At 45.5% G+C, this 18,907-nt stretch overlaps 3 protein-coding genes across 4 annotated transcripts; all 3 read right to left on the reverse strand.

Moving 5' to 3' along the window:
• Positions 1 to 829: 829 nt before the first annotated feature.
• sapcd2 (suppressor APC domain containing 2) lies at positions 830 to 8,149 on the reverse strand. Its single transcript, XM_086135539.1, has 6 exons — positions 7,220 to 8,149; positions 4,963 to 5,096; positions 3,075 to 3,221; positions 2,883 to 2,984; positions 2,644 to 2,763; positions 830 to 2,532 (listed from the first exon to the last, which is right to left on the reverse strand). The coding sequence occupies exons 1-6, from the start codon at positions 7,950 to 7,952 to the stop codon at positions 2,404 to 2,406; spliced, it is 1,365 nt and encodes a 454-aa protein (XP_085991665.1). The 5' UTR covers positions 7,953 to 8,149; the 3' UTR covers positions 830 to 2,403.
• Positions 8,150 to 9,116: 967 nt separating this feature from the next.
• Positions 9,117 to 11,403, reverse strand: tmem141 (transmembrane protein 141). Its single transcript, XM_086135054.1, has 5 exons — positions 11,258 to 11,403; positions 11,054 to 11,120; positions 10,400 to 10,483; positions 10,218 to 10,328; positions 9,117 to 10,053 (listed from the first exon to the last, which is right to left on the reverse strand). The coding sequence occupies exons 1-5, from the start codon at positions 11,309 to 11,311 to the stop codon at positions 9,992 to 9,994; spliced, it is 378 nt and encodes a 125-aa protein (XP_085991180.1). The 5' UTR covers positions 11,312 to 11,403; the 3' UTR covers positions 9,117 to 9,991.
• A 424-nt stretch (positions 11,404 to 11,827) lies between these two features.
• On the reverse strand, positions 11,828 to 17,627 carry zmynd19 (zinc finger, MYND-type containing 19). Of its 2 annotated transcripts, XM_086135384.1 has the most exons (7): positions 17,424 to 17,627; positions 17,199 to 17,259; positions 15,765 to 15,824; positions 15,578 to 15,684; positions 15,284 to 15,424; positions 14,739 to 14,919; positions 11,828 to 14,153 (listed from the first exon to the last, which is right to left on the reverse strand). In XM_086135384.1, the coding sequence occupies exons 4-7, from the start codon at positions 15,676 to 15,678 to the stop codon at positions 14,010 to 14,012; spliced, it is 567 nt and encodes a 188-aa protein (XP_085991510.1). In that variant the 5' UTR covers positions 15,679 to 15,684; positions 15,765 to 15,824; positions 17,199 to 17,259; positions 17,424 to 17,627; the 3' UTR covers positions 11,828 to 14,009. The 2 variants fall into 2 exon arrangements, with proteins under 2 accessions (XP_085991510.1, XP_085991509.1); XM_086135383.1 differs by lacking the exon at positions 17,199 to 17,259.
• Positions 17,628 to 18,907: the final 1,280 nt, after the last annotated feature.

Consider the following 18,907-nt stretch of genomic DNA (forward strand, 5'->3'; position numbering starts at 1 on the left):
TAACCAATGCTTAACGATTTGAGGTCAAATATCACGTTGCTTTAATTGTTTTAAAACTGCAACCATTGGGACCAGGAAAGTATGTTAGCATTAAGCTAGCCAGGGCTGTTCCTAAGGCTTCCTCAGCACTGCGTCAGTTAATCACGCAAACATACAAGCGGTCCGCGTGTGGCTCCGGTTGGAAATGTGAGCTGGGTTTGTTTACCTTTGGCATCTGTCTTCGGAAATTACTGTCAGTCTCCCTGCAGGTAGCTGTCCTATGAAAAGTGCAGTTACAATGGCACGCAAACAGACAATTTCACGTTCGGCAGATTGAAGACAAACAGTCCAGTCTACACACATCGACCATATAACTACGCAGTTATATATTCTTTATCATCTGTGACGAAGGACTAATATTAGTGCTGTACTGATGAGATGAGAGGAGTGGAGTTGAGATGTTTCAATGAGCAGTATATCCATCTGTCTGCCTTATACTGCACTCAGGTGGGCGAGGCACTACTGTGTTGGAAACTATAAGTGTATAATAGTTTCCAACACATAAATAAACGTGTTGGAAACTATAAGTATGACATATTACAGGATATGTAGTACTGTATTATGACTGTATTATTGTATTGGTATATCAGTGATTTAATTTAGCATCAAAGTATGAATTGTAACATGCTTACAAGAGATGTGTTTTCCGACAATGAACCCAGTTTTTTTCCATTGATGTGACACCAACATACTAATTTTAAACGTAGGAAGTAAACATTGTCTTGAACGATAAACTGTAGCTATTTTTCCCCTTTCTCTCGCGGGTGAGAAAAAAAAATGCAAGGATGCCTTATGACCCTGGTTGCTCGTATTTATTGTTTTACATGTCATTCATAGTTGAAGTATCGGTACTTGTGATAAAAGGAGAGGGGGCAGTTTCACTCACATTATGTACCGGTACTTGAAGCAGACCCCCCCCCCCCCCAAAAAAAACCTAAACATTCAACGCTAGATAACTATGTTATCTGCAGACATCCCAGAAGTACCATACATTTCTCGTATACACTTACAGCTTATTATTATTGTTTTACTGCCAGAAACAAACTTATTCGCTAAATAGTTTCTGTGTAAAAATATTGGAGGGCTACATGTTTAGCTACACTTCTTCAGAGGATCAATATGATGGGCCATGCAGTCACATAGAGGACAAAAACAGTCAATTTTGCAACATGGAAATACCCAAAGGGTGTTTTGAAACATTTTCCAAACAAGTAAATCCTTCCGCTTTCCTCAGCAAGCAAACTTTCAATTTTGTTTCTTCCTCTGGACCAACCTCACGTCGGTTTGAAGGCTGACTTCCCGCCACCTCCATCATCACGTCACAAAAACAACACATCGCACATGCTACTTCAATATAAAAGCATTTTTCTGTTTAAAAAAAAAAAAAAAAAAAAACACTCCAACCCGAGTCAATGTAGAATTTGTGTCTTTGAGGGAATATTGAAAAGGAAACAACGGGTAAACTTTCTGTTTCAGAGGAAGGGACCGAACGTAAAAGAAAATGTAAACAAAAGGTGTAGGTGATGGTTTGCATGGAAGAATGTGTAGTTTTAACAGTAATTAGACTGAAGCACTAAGTACTGCCGTGCCTTGAGATAAGAGTTCAATCCATTCCGTGAACACAGTTGTGACTCAAATCATTGCTTCCTAATGAAATTAATGTGTTTTTCCCTTCCAGCCCCCCGTCTATAACATTTTACGATAGTAAGCGGGGGGTCATCAGGCAATATAGTTTAAGTGTTTTAAATACACAATGTGTAATTGCCTTTGTTTTATGTTTACTTTGACAGTAAGGAATTTCGGCAGAATGGCAGCTTGTGTCGCCAAAAACTCACAGCGGGTCACCTGTCTCTCAAGGCACCACTGTCTGTGGAATTGATACCTCTTGACTGAAATGGAAGCTTTGTATGTTAGGGGAGGAGCTAAGTTTAGCCTGGGTTGTTGGTGGAAGTTGCAGAATTCTTTTTTTTGTTTGTTTTTTTTGCTGCCTGCACATGTACATGCACACTTCTGGTACATTTTTTCAAAATTAAACCGCCTTTAAGCCACTTGATTTCGTAAGGCAAGTTTGAAATGAGATTTTAAGTATTTGGGGATCATAGTTTCTGGTATATTTGCAGTCGGGTCTATCAATATGGGCTATTAAAAACTGGGCGGGATGGCTCGACTGCCAAGAAAATGAAGAGGTTGGGTGTCCAGTGCCTTGGAGTGCTTCTGCCTCTCGGAGTGCACAATTAGCTTGTGGAGTGAAGACGATACAAGTTGCAGGCAAGGGGTTTTGGAAAAAGGTGCATGGCTGCCACAAAGGGTCAGTCGGGTAAACAAACGGCGTCAGTCTTATGAATCCGACCTACTGCGTAAAGGTCAGATGAAGGTGGAGTCCATGGTGCTGGTGTCCTGGACGCTGCGGGAACGCGCATCAAACAGCTGCTTGATCAGCGCCGACTTCTCCTGCTCCAGCTGGGCGATGCGCTCGCTCTTCTCGGTCACCTCCTTTGTGTGGGGGAAGGACAAGGATGAGGAAAGAAGGATAGAAAATCCCAAAATAAAAACAACAATCCAGTATTGGGAGGAATGGACTTGGGGGGGGGGGGGGGGGGAGACCTGTGTGAGGAGTCTGTTCTGGTCCTTCAGTCTCAGGATGGCTTGTGGTGGAGCAGGAAGCGGTGGCTGCGAGGTCGTGGAGAGTTCCCCCGGCTGACCGCCACCGGAAGGGAAGGATGACTAGGAAATGCAAAAAAATAAAAATTGGGGGGGATTAAAAAATGAGGGCGGGAAACTATAAAGTAGGTTGGATGTAGTACAGCAATGGTAAGTGTGATGTGTGACAGGTTGATTCTCACCATTCCAGTACAGCAAATAAGGTCATTGAGGCACCGGTTGACTTCCTGTAGTTTGGGAATAAGAATGTTGATGCGACTCTGGTTGGCTTCAGTGAAAAAGTCCTAAAAAAACACACACCAAAAAAACCCCCAACTTATACTCCCTATAGGATGTGCAATGGAGGTTTTGGGTTATCCTGGATCTTGACTGACCGTGCATTGGGAGTTCTGCCCGACCTGCCGCTGCCTCTCGGTGACATTGTGGATCTGGCCCTGGTACCAGTCTCGGGCACGCTCCACCACCTCCAGGCCCGCCAGTAAGGAGTCCTTCTCCTGCTCCAGCTCCTTCATTTGCTTCAGCTGGAAAACAGAAAGGAGCTTTTTAGGAAGCTGAAAGGAGCGCAAACGCCATGTCGTCGACACAACTTGAAAGCGAGCTCTTTTGTGCGGAAGGCGCAGACACAAAGACGCAGAGTCCAACTGAATCCTGAACAATGTCGAGAGGAGCTATCGGTCCAGCGTCATGGCAACCGCGCAACAACCTAAGAATGGAGTAAATAGCCAGCGCCTCAATGATGGCCACCCCTCTATGTCTATGAGAGTTGTGCTGACCTGGCTGTCCGTGCTGCACAATTCTGGCCTCATCGTTGGCATTTAGCCACCCCGCCGACCCCCCCCACCCCATTCCCCATGTGTCCCTTACATGGTTCCATCCCTCCATCCCATATATAAACAATGACATTAGAGCAGGTTGAACTCATTCGTGTCTAAATAAGGCAGACAAGTGAGTGCGTTGATGGAGAAATGAGGGAGCGGGTGTCAAGGAAGAGCGGCGGAGGGTTGAAAGTAGCGTGTGTAGCCCAGCTGGCGCACAAATACTCCACACGTACACACACCGTAACAGCACCACAGTTGCACAGGCTGCTCGACACAAAGGATGAAAGGGCGACAACACAACAGCGGGTCAAAGGCAATCAACAATCGCCGAAAACAACGGTGGCAGAAGGATTATTGTGGGGGGGGGGGGGGGTATCTTAAACATGCTTCTAAAAGGCAAGAACTTTTTGTCCCATCCAGCAGGTATCGTGTCACCAAGTACTCACGGGAAAAAAAATAATACTAACTTAACTATCTAAGTACTACAAAAATGACCAGCCTTAAAATACACAAATTATATACAGTCATGTAGTAGGCTAAAGTGTTCATGAAAAATAAGTTGTGATTTGTTTGTTTTTTCCATAATATAAAACCGGTCCCATCGCTCCAAAGTCCACGATACTAAACTCCTCATCGAGAAGTTGCAACTCAACTCTCCCACCTCCCCCAACTCACCCACAAGAAAAAGTGCAGGGCCTTGCCGCTGTACAGGCTGCTGCTGAGGGGGATGAACACGGTGGTGTACGCGGCCCACACCGCCGTCCAGGCCGGGCCGGCTTCCTCCACGTCCACCGGGCCCCTGAACCCGACCCGGCTCGCTACCATCGGGGCAGCAGAGTCAGCCTCGGTGGGAGGGACACAGGGAAGGGGGAGGAGGAGGAGGGGGGCGGGGAGGGGGGGGGGAGGAGGAAGAGAAAGGAGAGAAGGGGAGGAGGGGGAGTCGGCGGGCCTCCTCGGACGCAGGGGCGAAAGAGAGATGCCAGCGAGGAGAAAGAAGGAGATCAGGCATGCGACGGAAGGTGGGAAAATGGTGGAAGGCAAGGGGGGGGGGGGGGAAGCGGAGAGGAGGCAGGCATTGAGCTCTGGAGGGGAGGGTGGGAGTTGCACCGTGACAGGGGGGGGGGGGGGCAGGGGCTGGGAGGGGAACGGGGTAGCCAATAGGAGGTGAAATGCAACTTTTCTTTTGTTGTTCTATTCTCTCCACGAGTGACACGAGTTTGTGACTCAACAACATGTACTGTCCAGTCCATCTGTTCCCTTTCTGCAGAATAGCATCACAGGGTGAGCTGGGGCCTATCCAAGCTGATTTTTTTTTGGGGGGGGGAGGGGGCACTAGAAATAAACCACTCCTCATACGCATCTGATGAGTTCAATGCGAAGGTCACGCCGTGTGTTAAAATGCCACGTGACAGTTTTGAAGGCCGTTTTGGAGCAGCACACCGACCATTTCGTAGTCCACTCCGTTGGTGATCGTGTGACGCCTCTGCTCCTCCCGACCGCGGCTGTGTCGCCTGGAGACTCCGCTGAAGCCCGTCGCAGACTCGCTTTGGGATCTGGGCAAAGTGGATTTGGGAACACCTGCGCACATGTGGAAGCGATGATTGGTCATTTGTGTTGCAAGATGGGACGATATTTGATATTGAAAGAAAAAAAACAAAAACAGGAGGAGCACACAGTTGCCAATGGTTACCACACGAGGGCGCCATTCAAAATGGAGTCACATGGCCAAAGTGGAATGTTCCTGAAAATATGCTACTTTCTCCCCATATTACAATCGTAATCTCAAAAGCATAGAATTTAATGGTGAAAACAGCCAACTTTTTTCTGAATATTACCCCTATTCTCTGGAGAAAAAAAACTGGGGGGGGGGCATGTCTTTACGCACAAAATGATGAATTTAATCTCTCAGTGCCATTGTTTTTTTTCCCCTTCCTTTCAGTGTGGCCTTAATAATCCTTTGTAAAATACACAGCAAGACAAAGGCTTAATAAATAGTCTGAGTAGTCAACGTTGAAAATCTTTTCGACCCAATGTTTTCGACCGAAGGTTTTTTTTAGACTACAATGAGTAAAAACGTGTGCAGTAGTTAGATACGGTTAAGTATGGCTGTTTTGCTAGGGCTGCTACTATGTTAAATGTCCAACCTCCAGGAGAATGTGAACTTCTGGCAGAAATATTTGGTGGGAGATTTCACAGCTGTCACGCTTTTGGCGAGGCCTGACCAGCGTCCTGTAATCTGGCCTAATCCTACCGAGTTTGGCAGCATGTAAGAGATTACGGCACGGACAAGAGCTGTTCTGTCGGTCCATACCGGGACTGGACTAGAGGGAATGATAACTTTTACTATACCAACTCGGTAGAGGGATGAGTCGAAAATCCTCTGTAAATTGGAAAACGAGCCGTGCCAAAAACACCTGATATGCGATTAATCGATGACATTGCCTCGGGGCAGGAAAGTCGACATAGCGACGAATGGACTCATTGGTTTAACCCCTAGCTGTTACTTGACATTTGTTTTTATTGTGTGCACGACTGGACATTTTGGTCTCAGTTTGACAGAAATGCACAAACGCCACTGCGTAAAACCAGCCAACTCTACACTCTCATTTGCTGACACCCACATCACTCACCAGGTTAGGGCCCACCCTCTAAAGCTATATACGTTCTGCTGATCCACGGGATAATCAATAGGATACTTTTAAATAAAACAATCCTCAGCGTTAATCTTTTTAAAAAAATGCAAAATCAATTGTGTGAAATGCGATTGCAAACACTCATGTATTTATCGTAGCATAACACAAAAGAAGCTATGGTGCATTTGTGCGCACTTGCGTTTTTGTGAAGAGTCAAATGCAACACAAGCCTGAACCAGTGCGTGCTGCCGAGTGGAAACATCACTCCAAAATTTTCAAACGAGTGAAGTAAGTTAACAGGGACTGAGGGAGTGTCACCCTCGAGGCTGGCTGTGCGGCTATCAGACTTAACCCAGAGAGACTCATCAGTGGGTTGAGCGTGTGTGACAGCCAGCCAGCATGGTTGCGAGAGCGACTCGAGGAGACGTACGAGTGAGATAATGAGCTAGCAGGACTCCTACAGCGTTACATCTCGCACACCGGGGGAGAATTGATCGTCGGCAGTCACGCAGAGCGACGGCCATGGCACATGACCCAGCCTGGCTCGAACGGCACTAATAACTGAATGAATTACAACAAGCTGAACATGAGTCCCTTGAACAGCATGCAAGACACTTAATAAGAAGCACCTTGTCAAAACAAGAAACAGGGACCAGTAATCTGCCATTCGCTGACGATATATACATCTTAATGCCCTTGTGATCAAGACAGATGACGCTTCATATATGATCTTGGAGGGATATTTGGCACGTGTCTGGTGTACTGTATTGCCAGGTAAAAGACAATTTTGCAGGATTCTACAGTTTTACTGTTGATGCAAATTATTATTATTATCTTTTAATGTATGCCAGTGATCAGGAATGCGAGCATCTCTGCCCAAATTTGAGCCAGCGAAACTTCTGTTTACCAAATACAGTGGACCCCCACATGCTTGAGTGTCCCCATATTTGCCTCTTTGTTGATGTTTTTTTAAAAGAACATATTTTAAAATGTTGTTTTGGGGGAACCCGCTTTCTAATATCACTTCCACCAAATCAGTCATTCATAACAGCTTTGGGTTGCACATACTTGCTTGGAGCTGGGGTGACTCCAGGGCCAGCGACTCGATGGATCTCACCCGGCTCTGCTGATGCTGGGGTGGCTTTGAGACGTGACCCGGCTCCACCCTGTAAGACCCGGCGGCTTCCTGAGGGGCCGGGATCCGCTCAAGACTCTGACCGGGTCTTTCATAGCCCGCACCATACCTGGCCGGTCCGCATACCGGATGGCCGGCTCCCTCCTCCGGCCTGGGCCGACTCATCAGGGAGGACGCCCGGTGCGGCTGAATGTTGGTCACGTTGCTCGGCCCCAACGGGCGGACCTTTTTCTCCAACCGGGTACACGCGGACCGCGGGGCGGGCTGCGGAGGTACAGCCGCCTGCGCCTTCAGCTGACAGCGATTCTCCGGGTTAAGCATCGAGTAGCGAAGCCCCGCCACGAAGCGCTCGAACGTGAGGCAGCCGTGCGGAGGGGTGACACGGCGGAGGCAGCTCAACACCCCGCCGGGTAGCTCCCGAGTGTCGGCGCCCTGCCAGCGGCTCTCGATCTCGGATATATGGACGTAACCGCGACCGGCGTCGTCCAGGATGTCAAAAAGGGTCCGCAAACTGTGAAGAAACGCTTTGGGCAGTCCGTCCGTGGAATAGTCTCCATCTTTGGTTTGGGATTTCCCGTGAAAGGCGTCTTTCCTGGGCCCAACTGGGGCATAAATTGCCGGTGCTACGCTCATTTTGCTGCCTTGCTGCGTGGCTATCAAAGCCATGACACCAGTCGTCCGAGTCGAGTACTTCCAGTTAGCATAAACCACCACGAGCCGGACAACTTTTTCCTAGCTTTAAAGAATAACTAACCGAAACACGCAATTTGACTTACTTTAAACTATCACGCTTATTTTTCTGAGATGGTTATAAGGCTTGGGAGTCATGTTTAGTCCCGCGTTAGCTCGTGTAACGTCCACACTCCACTCCTCCTTGTGTTGAGTCCAGCACCGCCCTTCAAACGTAATTGCGCGAGGGCTTCCTGCCCGCCTATTGGTCGAGGCGCGCCACGGCCGAGCGCTGATTGGTGGAAAGCGGAGGTAAACTTCAGTTTGAGTTGCTTTGTGTGAAACGTGCATTACTCATGGGCTGGACGTTATTTATATTGGGGCTTTTTTTTTCCTCTATATGATTTGAAAAATGCAGCTAGTGTTAAAGACGGAGAAGAAGCCGAGAGTTTTCTCCACGACGTCCTCCTACATTCCCAAAGGGTACATATTGAGTCCACTGGAGACTTTGCAATGACGTTCAATGACAATTTTCTTGCTGTTGCATTCACCTTGAAGGAGTGAATCGTCTGAAAATATTTCTTCTCCACCTTCCCGAGTCACTGACTGTGTATAGTCCCAACCTGTCGGGGCTTGAACACTCCCTTCCATCTGTTTTGCAAACGTCCCAGAGAGACTCATACTGGAACACCACTGAATTCCCTATCATTTAAACCCGGCCCACTTCTGCCTAATCAGACCATATTGGAATCGTCCTACAATGTGGATGCAATGCCCCAAGGATGCCAACCAACAGTTGCCTTCACATAATCAATCATGCGCTGATTATTCTAGTCAACAAATAAAATGGGCGAGCATCGATTGTAGCCCGTGGGCTGCGTATGCAGTGGTGATCAAATAGAGCAAGGGGCGAACATGCTACCCCCCTGTGCATCGCGCTACTTGTGGTAGCTGGGTATTGCAGAAATGTTGTAAATAGGGTTTGCATTGGCCTGGCTGAGCGCGTGAGCCGCCGTTATATAACTCAAAGAAAGTGAGTGACAGAAAGAGAAGGGAGGTCACGGCGAGATGGCTCGACTCCCGACACTTGTCCGCGCTTTCCTCTTCTGCTGTCATGCCCATGCACACAGACTCACGGGCTAATAGGGTGAAAGGATCGTGAGCATTTGAGCATTTTATTTTTTTCGAGCCAAAGTGACAGTGGAATAACATTGAGTAAATGCAATGGGAGGATGCTCACTGGCGCAGCTGCACTCGAAAGGCAATAAATAACACTGAAGATACAGCCGAAACATTTCCCTTTTTTTTTTTTTTGTAATTTGGATTTGGAAACAGTGTTTTCGTCACGTCACTGCTGTGAGCTTGCATTGCCAGCGCAGAGAATTAGCGATTGAGCATGTTCTTGGGGCATTAAAGCTTGACCTTTGATCACTGCGTTCACTTATCATGCAAGGCACTATTGTTGGAAGGAGCAGTACATGTGGTGGTTTAGCCTGAAGTGGTAGGCCGGATTTGAGCTTTTTTTTTTTTCACCAGACCTGATCAAATTTAGGAACATGCCTCAAGTCGGAGGGTGATGTCCATAAATACAATCAAGCATTTTCACCCAACCTCCCAATGATGTGACAGGTAATCCCAGCAGAGTCTCATGGTTGAGCATCCGCTGAGTGATACTGCTGTCTAAAATGTATTACAGAGCCAACAACCCCCCCCCAAAAAAAAAATAATAATACCAGATCACAGGCTTAATATCTGATGCCAAAAAAAAGAGCAACACTAAAGCCTGACTTGCAGTGTCTCTTTTTATCCTGGTATTAATGATGGCACAAAGGGAGAAAGCACTTTTTGTGCACGTAAATATGACAAATTATATCATTTATAAATTATATTTCCTATGTAAAAACAGTACTGGGAGGTAGACCAGCTTCCCAGAACACACAGGCTCCACTGTATAACATTGTTCGTTTTAACCCTTTCAGGGACAGCAGTTACTACAGTGAGCAGCTTATTATGCTGCATGAAAGGGTTAAAAGATTTTAATCCATCACATCGCCATATTTTGTCTTCCCACTCCCCGATGGTTCCTCTGCTTTCGACACTACAAGACAAAGATAAACATAAGATTTGTGTTCGTAAGTCAAAGCAAAAAGAAAAAACGACAACAACAAAACCATCAAAATGACGATCATTTGGATCACTGGTACCTAAAGGCACCACAACAGTAAATGTCTCCTATGTTTGTCAATCCAGCCAGGGACTTACTTTGTGGCTGCAACCTATCCGGGACTTTGCCAGTTTCAAGTAGCAACCAGAGGTCGGAGCATTTCTGCGTTTCCCACCGTGTCACAGCATAGCTGCCGACCGATGACCCCACTGAGAGAGAGAAGAGATGGAGACTTTTTAAAAAGCAGGGGGGGGGGGGGGGTTGCATATTGATTCCTCACCGATGGAAACAAGCAGGCTCCACTGCAAGGGATAAGCAAGTCTCTTTTGTAGAATCTTCTGCAGAGCAAAAAGGCCAACAGCACCTGTAAGAGAAGGTCAAAATGATACGATATCCAACAACTATGACAACATGGCACAGGCTCACGAGTAGTGAACGATTTTTTTTTTAGATTGCAGTAAAAACTGTAGACTGACAATCGAACAATACTTACAGGGATTCATTTTTTTATCCTCTGCTAAAAAACACTAATATTATATTGTCTGTATGTCTTTGTTATACTGCCCACTGGTGGCCAAAGTAAGCACAACGTGGGGCTGGAGTGGCATTTCTGTTCATCTTCAATTGGGAAAGAATATATGCATTTTGGCTCAAAATGGTGTTCTCAAAAAGATGAAATGCACAAAATTAATTACTCAGAGATGGAGCAAATACATATGACCCAGTACTTTGGTCCACATCTTCTAACACACATGCCTGAGGGTTCTTCGCCCTCATGTGGTAACGACTAGATTTATCTTGGAAATTATTTCTCTCCTATTTAGTGGAGGTTTTCAACAGGACAATGCAAAACTGCAATGGAAAAAAAATCCAAGTTGGTAAAATAAGAAAAATTGCAATAAAATTCATAAATTTAAAAACACGCATTAAGTACCAAGAATAAAGCTTCCAGTCCCCTTCATGAAGGCGTGAGACTGACAGGCGGCATACCTTTCTAAGCCCTGAAAGACAAAATTACTTAAAATGAAGGGCGAAAAGGTCATATCTTCATCCATATTTTATATTACACATAAGTGGTATCGTGAGTGTATCATGAAGCAAAAGGCAAAACACGTCACGCTAAATTGTAAACGCTCACCGGGTGTTTCGCCACCAGCTCGTCGTCCACTCGAGTGAGACCAAGATTGACCATGTCGTGAATTACAATCTGACTTTTAAAGCTATTTCACGGATAGGAACATCGGCTTTTGTTGACATAACCAGCGCCCGGATGCCGTCGGAGACTTACAAAACAAGAGTACAAATATGTGCGAAAACTAGGGCGACGCTGACAGATCGGCGGTGGTATTGCACCTCTTCGTGCATCAAATTAACTCTTTTTCGCTTTTAAATACGATGGGTCGTAATATGGTAACGTGACATTTTATCGGCCGTACGTTTTAGAATATTTGGGTCTCTTCTGTTTGAATCAGGTATGTTGGAGGAGGGCGACATCTAAAACATAGAGGACAGCAGCCCCCGGTGAGTGGAGTTGCCCATCCGTGGCAGACCGTGGGTGGTTGTTAATTAGCCCCACTGTTACATCATAGTGGGGCAGAGAGGTTTTCAGAACAAAGCTGATAACTCAAGATTTATTAGCTGGCTCAATTTCACACTTGATCGAGTGAAACGCTCAACGGATAGAAAAAAAACAGATAATTGGAAGAGCCTCATTTTGTTCTTTTTTTTATTTGAGCATCATTTTACATAGGAAAAGCAATTGTTATCGCCCAACTCTAGTCACATATTGTAGCTCTTAATTTCTAAGTGATTCATGTTCATTTTCTTACAAAAAAAAAAAAAAAAAGAGCGCAGGGTGATGATTGAAATCACACCCTGTCTAGGATAAACGCGCTAACGTGGGACCGGGGGTTTAACGCAGTGGTGAAAACCCGTTCACGCACACTGACAAAATACACAATCAATGAGTCGCATGTCAACGTGGGACACGTGCTGCAAGTGTCTGGACTCATCAGAGAAGACATACTAACCATGTGCATTGTGGGTGAAGGCGCAAGTCAAAAAGTCGACACACAACAAACGAGGAGGTGGTTCACTTTGTAAAAAAAAAAATCTCCAAAAGCAAACAGGAGGGGCGGGGGTTCAAGTTTTTCAACGTTGTGGAAGATTTCAGTGAACAGTGTTTTTTGTGGAGGAAACCTGGAAGGGCTGCGAAAAAAACAAAACAATTAATTAGTGCCTCGCTCTAACACGATTTCAAAGTAAAGAAAAAGCTGAAAACCGTCTGTCCACTTCAGTTTGCCTTCAAATATCACCACCACAAAAAAAAAAGTTTCACAAATACTTTAAATAAATAGAGCTCCATTGATAGAATTTCCCCCCTCCTCCGAAAAAAACAGACACACATACACACGCAGCAATACCAATGGGAGGACTTAGTCATGAAAAACAGTGCCGTCATCATTTTAATCGAGTATTGTTTTCTTGTCATTAATTAGCGATGCCAAAAGTACCAAACGGTCACTTTCCATTGAAAAGCATCAATCTCCACAATCCTAGTTTCAGATAAACAGAAAAAATGTATTTTTAATCAGATAACAACCCAAAAATATATAAGTATATTAATAATAATAAAAAAAATTAGAGGGTGTTCCAAAAATTCCGACATCATTTTGTGGTGCACTAACAGGCATTTCTCGCTCAAATGATCTGAATTTAAAGATGTTCAAAAACTTTTAACTTCAATGACATTCACTAGCATTGAAAAGGTGTTCATGAGTCAGAATGTGCAGTGAGCAATTCACAGGAAATTCAATTTAAAAAAACCTGACAACAGATTTAGACCCTCTAAAAATTAAAGACAAAAAATAAGTGGAACGCAAAACGGAAGACGTGGCATGTCACAGGAGTGCATACTGAACATCTGTTCTCAAGTCGATAGTTTGAACGTATCGTTGAAATTGTATTATTTACTTCACATCACGAGCCGAACGGCATAATTGGCCACGTCATGTTTAACTTACTGTCATTAAATCAACAAAAAAGTAGTAGTGAGCTTCCTAAGGCAAAAGTTGCCTTGTGCAGAGTCTTAAGTCAAGGGAACTGGACTGATGTTTGCTGAATGTGGTTTTTTTTCTGGTTGTCTGAAAACATTGGGGGTGGGGGGGGGGGAGACTATGCTATGACACACAGATGTCAACTTTTTTGGAACACCCAGCTTTACAAACATATTCTTCAAAAATATTCAACAGAGATGTTCATAAATAGTGGAGAGATACACAAAGGTGAGTTCAATGGTTGAAATTTGTACCGCTGTCTGCAAAAACAAATGATGAAAATAAAAGCCACAATTCGGCAGCTACTTTATTACAAAACAGTGAAAATGTCTAATTAGACTGAATATAAAATTAAATTGGAATATGGCCCCTTTTGGAAGATATGTGCGCGGGCGCACACAGACACACACACCGAGTCCTTGGCAGAACATACAACGCACGCGCACAAAATACTGTTAGTGTGATCCAATCCGAACAGAAGATGGCGTCCGTATCCGAGCGTGATCCAGTTCGTCGGCATGACAAGTCGTTACCTCTCGCGTGCGAAACGATTAGCAGCAGCAGGTCGAGCTCAGAGGGCGTCACCAACCCCCCAAAAACACAAAAAAAAAAAATAAATAAAAAAAAAACTTTCCCTGTCGTCCATGTGAGAAGCAAGGGGAATTATACGGTTGTGGAAGTGTATGCCGATGTCTGTTAATCACCTACTTCCAATCCACCAGTGAGGCGAGCGCCATTGTCTCTGTGGTTTCAGTCTCTCGCCTTCCCCACGCCCTCAACCCCAATATCAAAACGCGGTATCCCCCCGCACACCCCCCCATCCCTTTTTGCCGATCACCGCTCCGGTTCCGACTCCAGGGCCAGTGCCCGCTTGCGCTCCCGACACTGCTTCTTGTGGGCGGGCCAGTCTCTCTGCTGGCACTGCGAGCCACAGTAGCGAGCCACCTGACAGCGGCCGCAGATGTTGAACTCCCGGAGCTGTGGAAGAAAGGCAACGGGTTGGAAAACATTCTGCGCAGAAACCAAAAAAATAATAATAAAAAAGGCTGGCCATTTGTGTCAAGCTATAAACCGAAGCCGGGATGCAGCCGGCTTCAGCCAACAAAGATTTACGGCACCAACCGGCACAAAACCGACCCCCCCCCCCCCCCCCCCCCGAGTGCTACTTTTGGCCACGTTCCAGAGAGGGATCCTGGTTAAGATAAGCCATTTTAAACTAAAAAGAAAAAAATGTGTACAGAGAGAGAAGCACCGGGCAAAAAACACCAGTGTACTTTTTCTGGTTCAATAGATAAGTTTTCAAATAATCAAACTGGATTTTTCATATGAATGATATTTTTGGAATTGAGCAAAAAGTAATGATTCAGCAATCATTTTTCGGCCGTCAATAGTAATAACGAAGCGGGATTTGGAGGGGACTCGGCCTTACAGAAGATTTGTTTTTTTTTTTTGCTCCATATCAGCCTAGCAAATTGTGATTTGAAATTACATCGAATTGGAAAGTGAACCAAAGACTACTAATTTGGAACGCAGTGCACATTTTCTTCACAGTCGACGACTCACCCGCCGCTCGATGAGCGAACAAGGCGGGTAATGGCACTCGTAGTACGTGCACGAGCACTCCTCTTCCTCCACCAGCTCGCCATTGGCATTGTAGTAGCGTGTGCGACTCAGCTCCAGGTACTGCTCCTCCACCGGGTCTGCCGGAACCTGCTGGATGGCCAGCCAGTACAGTGACTGTTCCCTGGGGGGGTGGAAGGGAGAGAATAAAATGTCTGACAAAAATATGTCTAAAAAGACGCGACACGCAGATGGTGTGTCGTGATATCAAATGGCCCACGAAGCATTAATGGATCGGGGGAGCAGTGGGTAAAGGTCACTTTAGTTTCATTGAAGACTAAATTGTCAATGGGTGATGAATGTGAGTGAATGGTTGTCTATCATGCCCTGTAACTGGCTGGTGACCAGTCCAGGGTGTATCCCAGTTGTCTCACCCCCCCCCCAAAAAAATCATCTTAAATTAACCGATGACTCACTGCATGATGACAAAACACCAAAGCGTCATTTGCAGATCCCAGCTGCCCCCAATCTTAACTTCTCAGCCTTGCCTTTGCTTGCTGGAAATCTCTTCCGGTTTGGGACTCCATCCCACGGGGACCAGTCGCAGATTGTCTAGCCTGTTGTCAACCGTCACAGAGTTGATGTGAATGACTTGGAAACTTGGGGCGATGCCTCCTCGGTGCTTCTCCCTGATGAAACCAGACAAGGAGTGACACGGTTAAGAGAAAAAAAGAAAAAGGCGTGTCATCCAAAACGTGGTTAATAACTTAATTGTCGAGACAAAGGAAGGATCAGTTTCCATCTTAACCGACAGGCAATTGCCAGAACAACTAAAGACTCACCAGAGCAGCTCGTGCAGCGGCCTTCCCGCCCAGCGACCCTTGCCAATATCGAAAGCATAGGCAAAGATCTTCGCACCATTACCGTCTGCATCAACCTCCATGCGCGCCTGGTAAGACACACACTTTAACGCCAGGTGGACAAAGACTTGGGGGGTCGGTGAGGTGGGGCTACGGTGTCTGTCCTTACCTCAAAGGCATAGTTTTCAACAAGAGGGATGTCCTGCTCATCAATCAGTGTGTATTTTGTCTGAAAGTTCAATAATATACAAATGAGGTTGCATTCCAGCCCAAAATAGACACATTGGACAATTTATTAGGCACAGGGCAAAAAGACAAAGTTTGAAGCAACCCATTCATAACTGGTGTGGATTCACCAGTTGAAGAATGAGCCCCCCCCCCCCCCCCCCCACACACACACTATAAAAGAACAAGAGTGCCTAAACTTGGATCAGTAGCTTTCCGGTGAAACTGCGAGTTGCTACGCCAATGAATGACATGTGGAGTCAATATTAATTTTTAGTAAAAGGGAAAATATTGGATGTCAAAATTCTTCAAATTTCATAATAACTGAAATGTAAATGTTCCCTTATCCTTGTTTTAATTTGACACAAAAGCAAAGGATGCATCTTTTATAAAGTGAACAGATGTGTTCAAGGCTGCCAGAAATTATATTTCAATTGATCTCTTATCAGCTGTCTTACTTTTTTAAGGCTGATGCCGATATTCTGCATTTTAGATAAATGGCCCAGCCGATGATCAGTCTATCCCTATTTATTATTTGCGTTTACTGTTCAGTTTTATTTACTGACAGCACTTTGTTTCAGAGCTGGTGGATTTTTTTAAGTTATCTATGAATAAAGTTGTTGAGCAGATAAGCATAGTCACATTAAAATCCACATCCATGCTTTTCTATTGGCACATTCATTTCGAACAATATTCAGTTGTATACATTGTTAAATATTTTTCTGACAGTGCCATTTCAAACAAATTTTAGATCCACGTGTCCACGTCCACAAACTGCTAGTCACGTTCCATCTCCTCACAGGGTGTCTTAAGTGAGTGTGTGTGCGTGCGTAGGGGGATTCCATGTGATATGTACCCGAGACCCCCCCGTCCTCCCCGGGCAAGCCGAATGTCGGAAGCACAGCGTCATCCGCATGAAACACGGGTGGAAACACGCGATGTGACAGCCCAAGTGTCCACTATGATGCCTGCCAGCCGGCACAACAACAATGTTCCACCCCAAACGTTTCTCACGACTACCACGCATCTATTGACTAGAAAAGCAATTTATAATTTGGGGAGAATTTATGGGCCGGGGGGGTGAATTTTCCTCATTTACACGGATTTATGTATGAGCGGGAGCCAAGATTTAAGACGGCGTCTGGGCAATGGCTTCCTCGTCTTAAAATCCAAATGTCTGTGCTAGCGTGGCCACGCTCGCTCGGTTGCTTGTCGTCGTGTCATTAACCTCGCGGAGAGGAACAATAAGGCATTTGCCTCGACAACTGCGGCGCGGCAAAATCGCTGCGAGGGAAATAAGCCATTTTAGCGACAATAATTAAATAACAGCAAAAACGCCGAAAGCCTCTGCTAATGCTAGTTAGCGTTAGCATCTTACCCCGAGACTGCGTGGTGGAGCTGGCAGCGGCACTAGCAAAGGCGACCCGCCGCCGCTTTCTCTAAATGCGTTGAAACGAGGCTAAATTGTTAACATTTCAACATCATCAATCGGCGGCTTTTACCAAACCTCGATTAGAACCCCCAAACGGTCAATCTTGGCTCCTTCTTAGCTCCCGCGGGCCCTCCCCCGGCGGCACATGGCAACCCCAGGATGGCTGCTCACCTTCCCGGCCACACGGCCGAGCCGTACGATCCCCAGCTTGAAGTCCGACATCGGGAAAGAGCGAGGCGTGGGATCCAAACCGGTATTAACCGTCGTCAGCTGGGGGAGGCGGCCCCCTAAAGCCCCGTTATGATACCGTTCGGGTTAAGTGGCTCCGACTCTCTCCGGCGGCAGCCCGGCCTCGGTGACACCGCTGGCAGTTGGCGCAGGGAAGGAGGACGAGCTCCGAAAGTGAGGCGGGGCGACAGCAGATGCTTGTCTGACTGGCCAATCAAAATAACCGTTATGTTTTCTCAAAACATTCGTTTCCGGCTTTATACCCAATGGGCATCGAGTTATGGCTGAAAACCGACGTATTACGTCATCACTCTCGTGACCGGTCACATCCGTTTTCACGAATAACTGGTGACAAACTCAGTGGGATTTGTCAATCACTTCAAGTCATTTTTTAAAATCAACGACTTTATTTATTAATTGTGAACGATAACGCTAAAAATCCAAGAGTGACGTCACGATGCATGACGTTTGGCTTCACAAGCAGCATTGAGGCAAGTTTTTGGTTGTGCCCACATAGTTGCCTTCATGTCCTATCAGCATGAGCTGTACTGCAGTGTTTTCGAACCTCTATTGAGTCAAGATACATACAGTATTTGACTGTTGGGAAAATCTCTCGGAACACCACCAAACCAACAAAAATATGTAAAAACAAAACAAAAATACAATTATCTACCACACTGTGTTTTAAAAGTGACCAAATCAAAAACTGCTTAAGTCTTGACGATCAGGCTAACTTGTGAAACAGTTCCCTTTATTGGTAATACAATGTCACACAGTGAAACATTTGGAAATTCTATCCCAGAACTACCCCGTCAATCACTCATATCCAGTTACACACAGATGCGCCGGTAGAAGGGGGGGGTCACCAAAAAGTACCCAACTTTCAAAAATGTCTTTTGAGGGTGAAAAAATGATAGCGAGAGAAAGGTTGTCATTATTTTGTCTTCCTCCACTGGAGTGATGGACATGCACTGTTGCAAAACAGGCTGTTGCTGAGGTGTGCTTTTACTACTTATCCCTGAACACACTTACGACAAGTTGCTTACAATTATTTAACGCAGGGCAAATGTTGGTAAACAGATGGGCCTACTGGTGTAACGTTCGGGAAACATGAAGCTGTCTGATCCAAAATAAAGAGAGTCCAGTGGTGCGTTGTTTTTTTTAGATACGAGGCATCGTTTTGGGCTTTGACTTGCTAGCACAAACTTGAGACACAAGCGTTTGTATGACAGTAGTGAACGCAACTAACTTCATAATAAGCAGCACTTGGGCAAATAATGAAAAATTCTTTTAAAAATAAGATTCAAATTGTTGAGGCCAATCTCTCACTAAGTTTACTGTCAAACTAAATATAAAATAGAATAAATACACGTATTCTATTTTTTTAAAGAACCACCAATTGTTTGACTTTAATTTGGTTCTTAATC

Source organism: Hippocampus guttulatus, chromosome 17 (assembly GCF_054856545.1).
Source record: "Hippocampus guttulatus isolate MCC_2025c chromosome 17, RoL_Hgut_1.0, whole genome shotgun sequence".
Classification (NCBI taxonomy): Eukaryota; Metazoa; Chordata; class Actinopteri; order Syngnathiformes; family Syngnathidae; genus Hippocampus; species Hippocampus guttulatus.

What these genes read in the sequence shown, in the direction of transcription:
- zmynd19 (XM_086135383.1), bottom strand. Translation starts at nt 17,474, where the DNA reads ATGTCGGACTTCAAGCTGGGGATCGTACGGCTCGGCCGTGTGGCCGGG. An exon ending in TCGGCCGTGTGGCCGGGAAG is followed by an intron (nt 15,825 to 17,423) that starts GTGAGCAGCCAT and finishes TTGAACTTTCAG; the next exon opens with ACAAAATACACACTGATTGA. An exon ending in CCGCTGCACGAGCTGCTCTG is followed by an intron (nt 15,425 to 15,577) that starts GTGAGTCTTTAG and finishes TGGTTTCATCAG; the next exon opens with GGAGAAGCACCGAGGAGGCA.
- tmem141 (XM_086135054.1), bottom strand. Translation starts at nt 11,311, where the DNA reads ATGGTCAATCTTGGTCTCACTCGAGTGGACGACGAGCTGGTGGCGAAA. An exon ending in AGCTGGTGGCGAAACACCCG is followed by an intron (nt 11,121 to 11,257) that starts GTGAGCGTTTAC and finishes TTTGTCTTTCAG; the next exon opens with GGCTTAGAAAGGTATGCCGC. An exon ending in GAGCCTGCTTGTTTCCATCG is followed by an intron (nt 10,329 to 10,399) that starts GTGAGGAATCAA and finishes TCTCTCTCTCAG; the next exon opens with TGGGGTCATCGGTCGGCAGC.
- sapcd2 (XM_086135539.1), bottom strand. Translation starts at nt 7,952, where the DNA reads ATGGCTTTGATAGCCACGCAGCAAGGCAGCAAAATGAGCGTAGCACCG. An exon ending in GTCACCCCAGCTCCAAGCAA is followed by an intron (nt 5,097 to 7,219) that starts GTATGTGCAACC and finishes ACATGTGCGCAG; the next exon opens with GTGTTCCCAAATCCACTTTG. An exon ending in TTATTTGCTGTACTGGAATG is followed by an intron (nt 2,764 to 2,882) that starts GTGAGAATCAAC and finishes TGCATTTCCTAG; the next exon opens with TCATCCTTCCCTTCCGGTGG.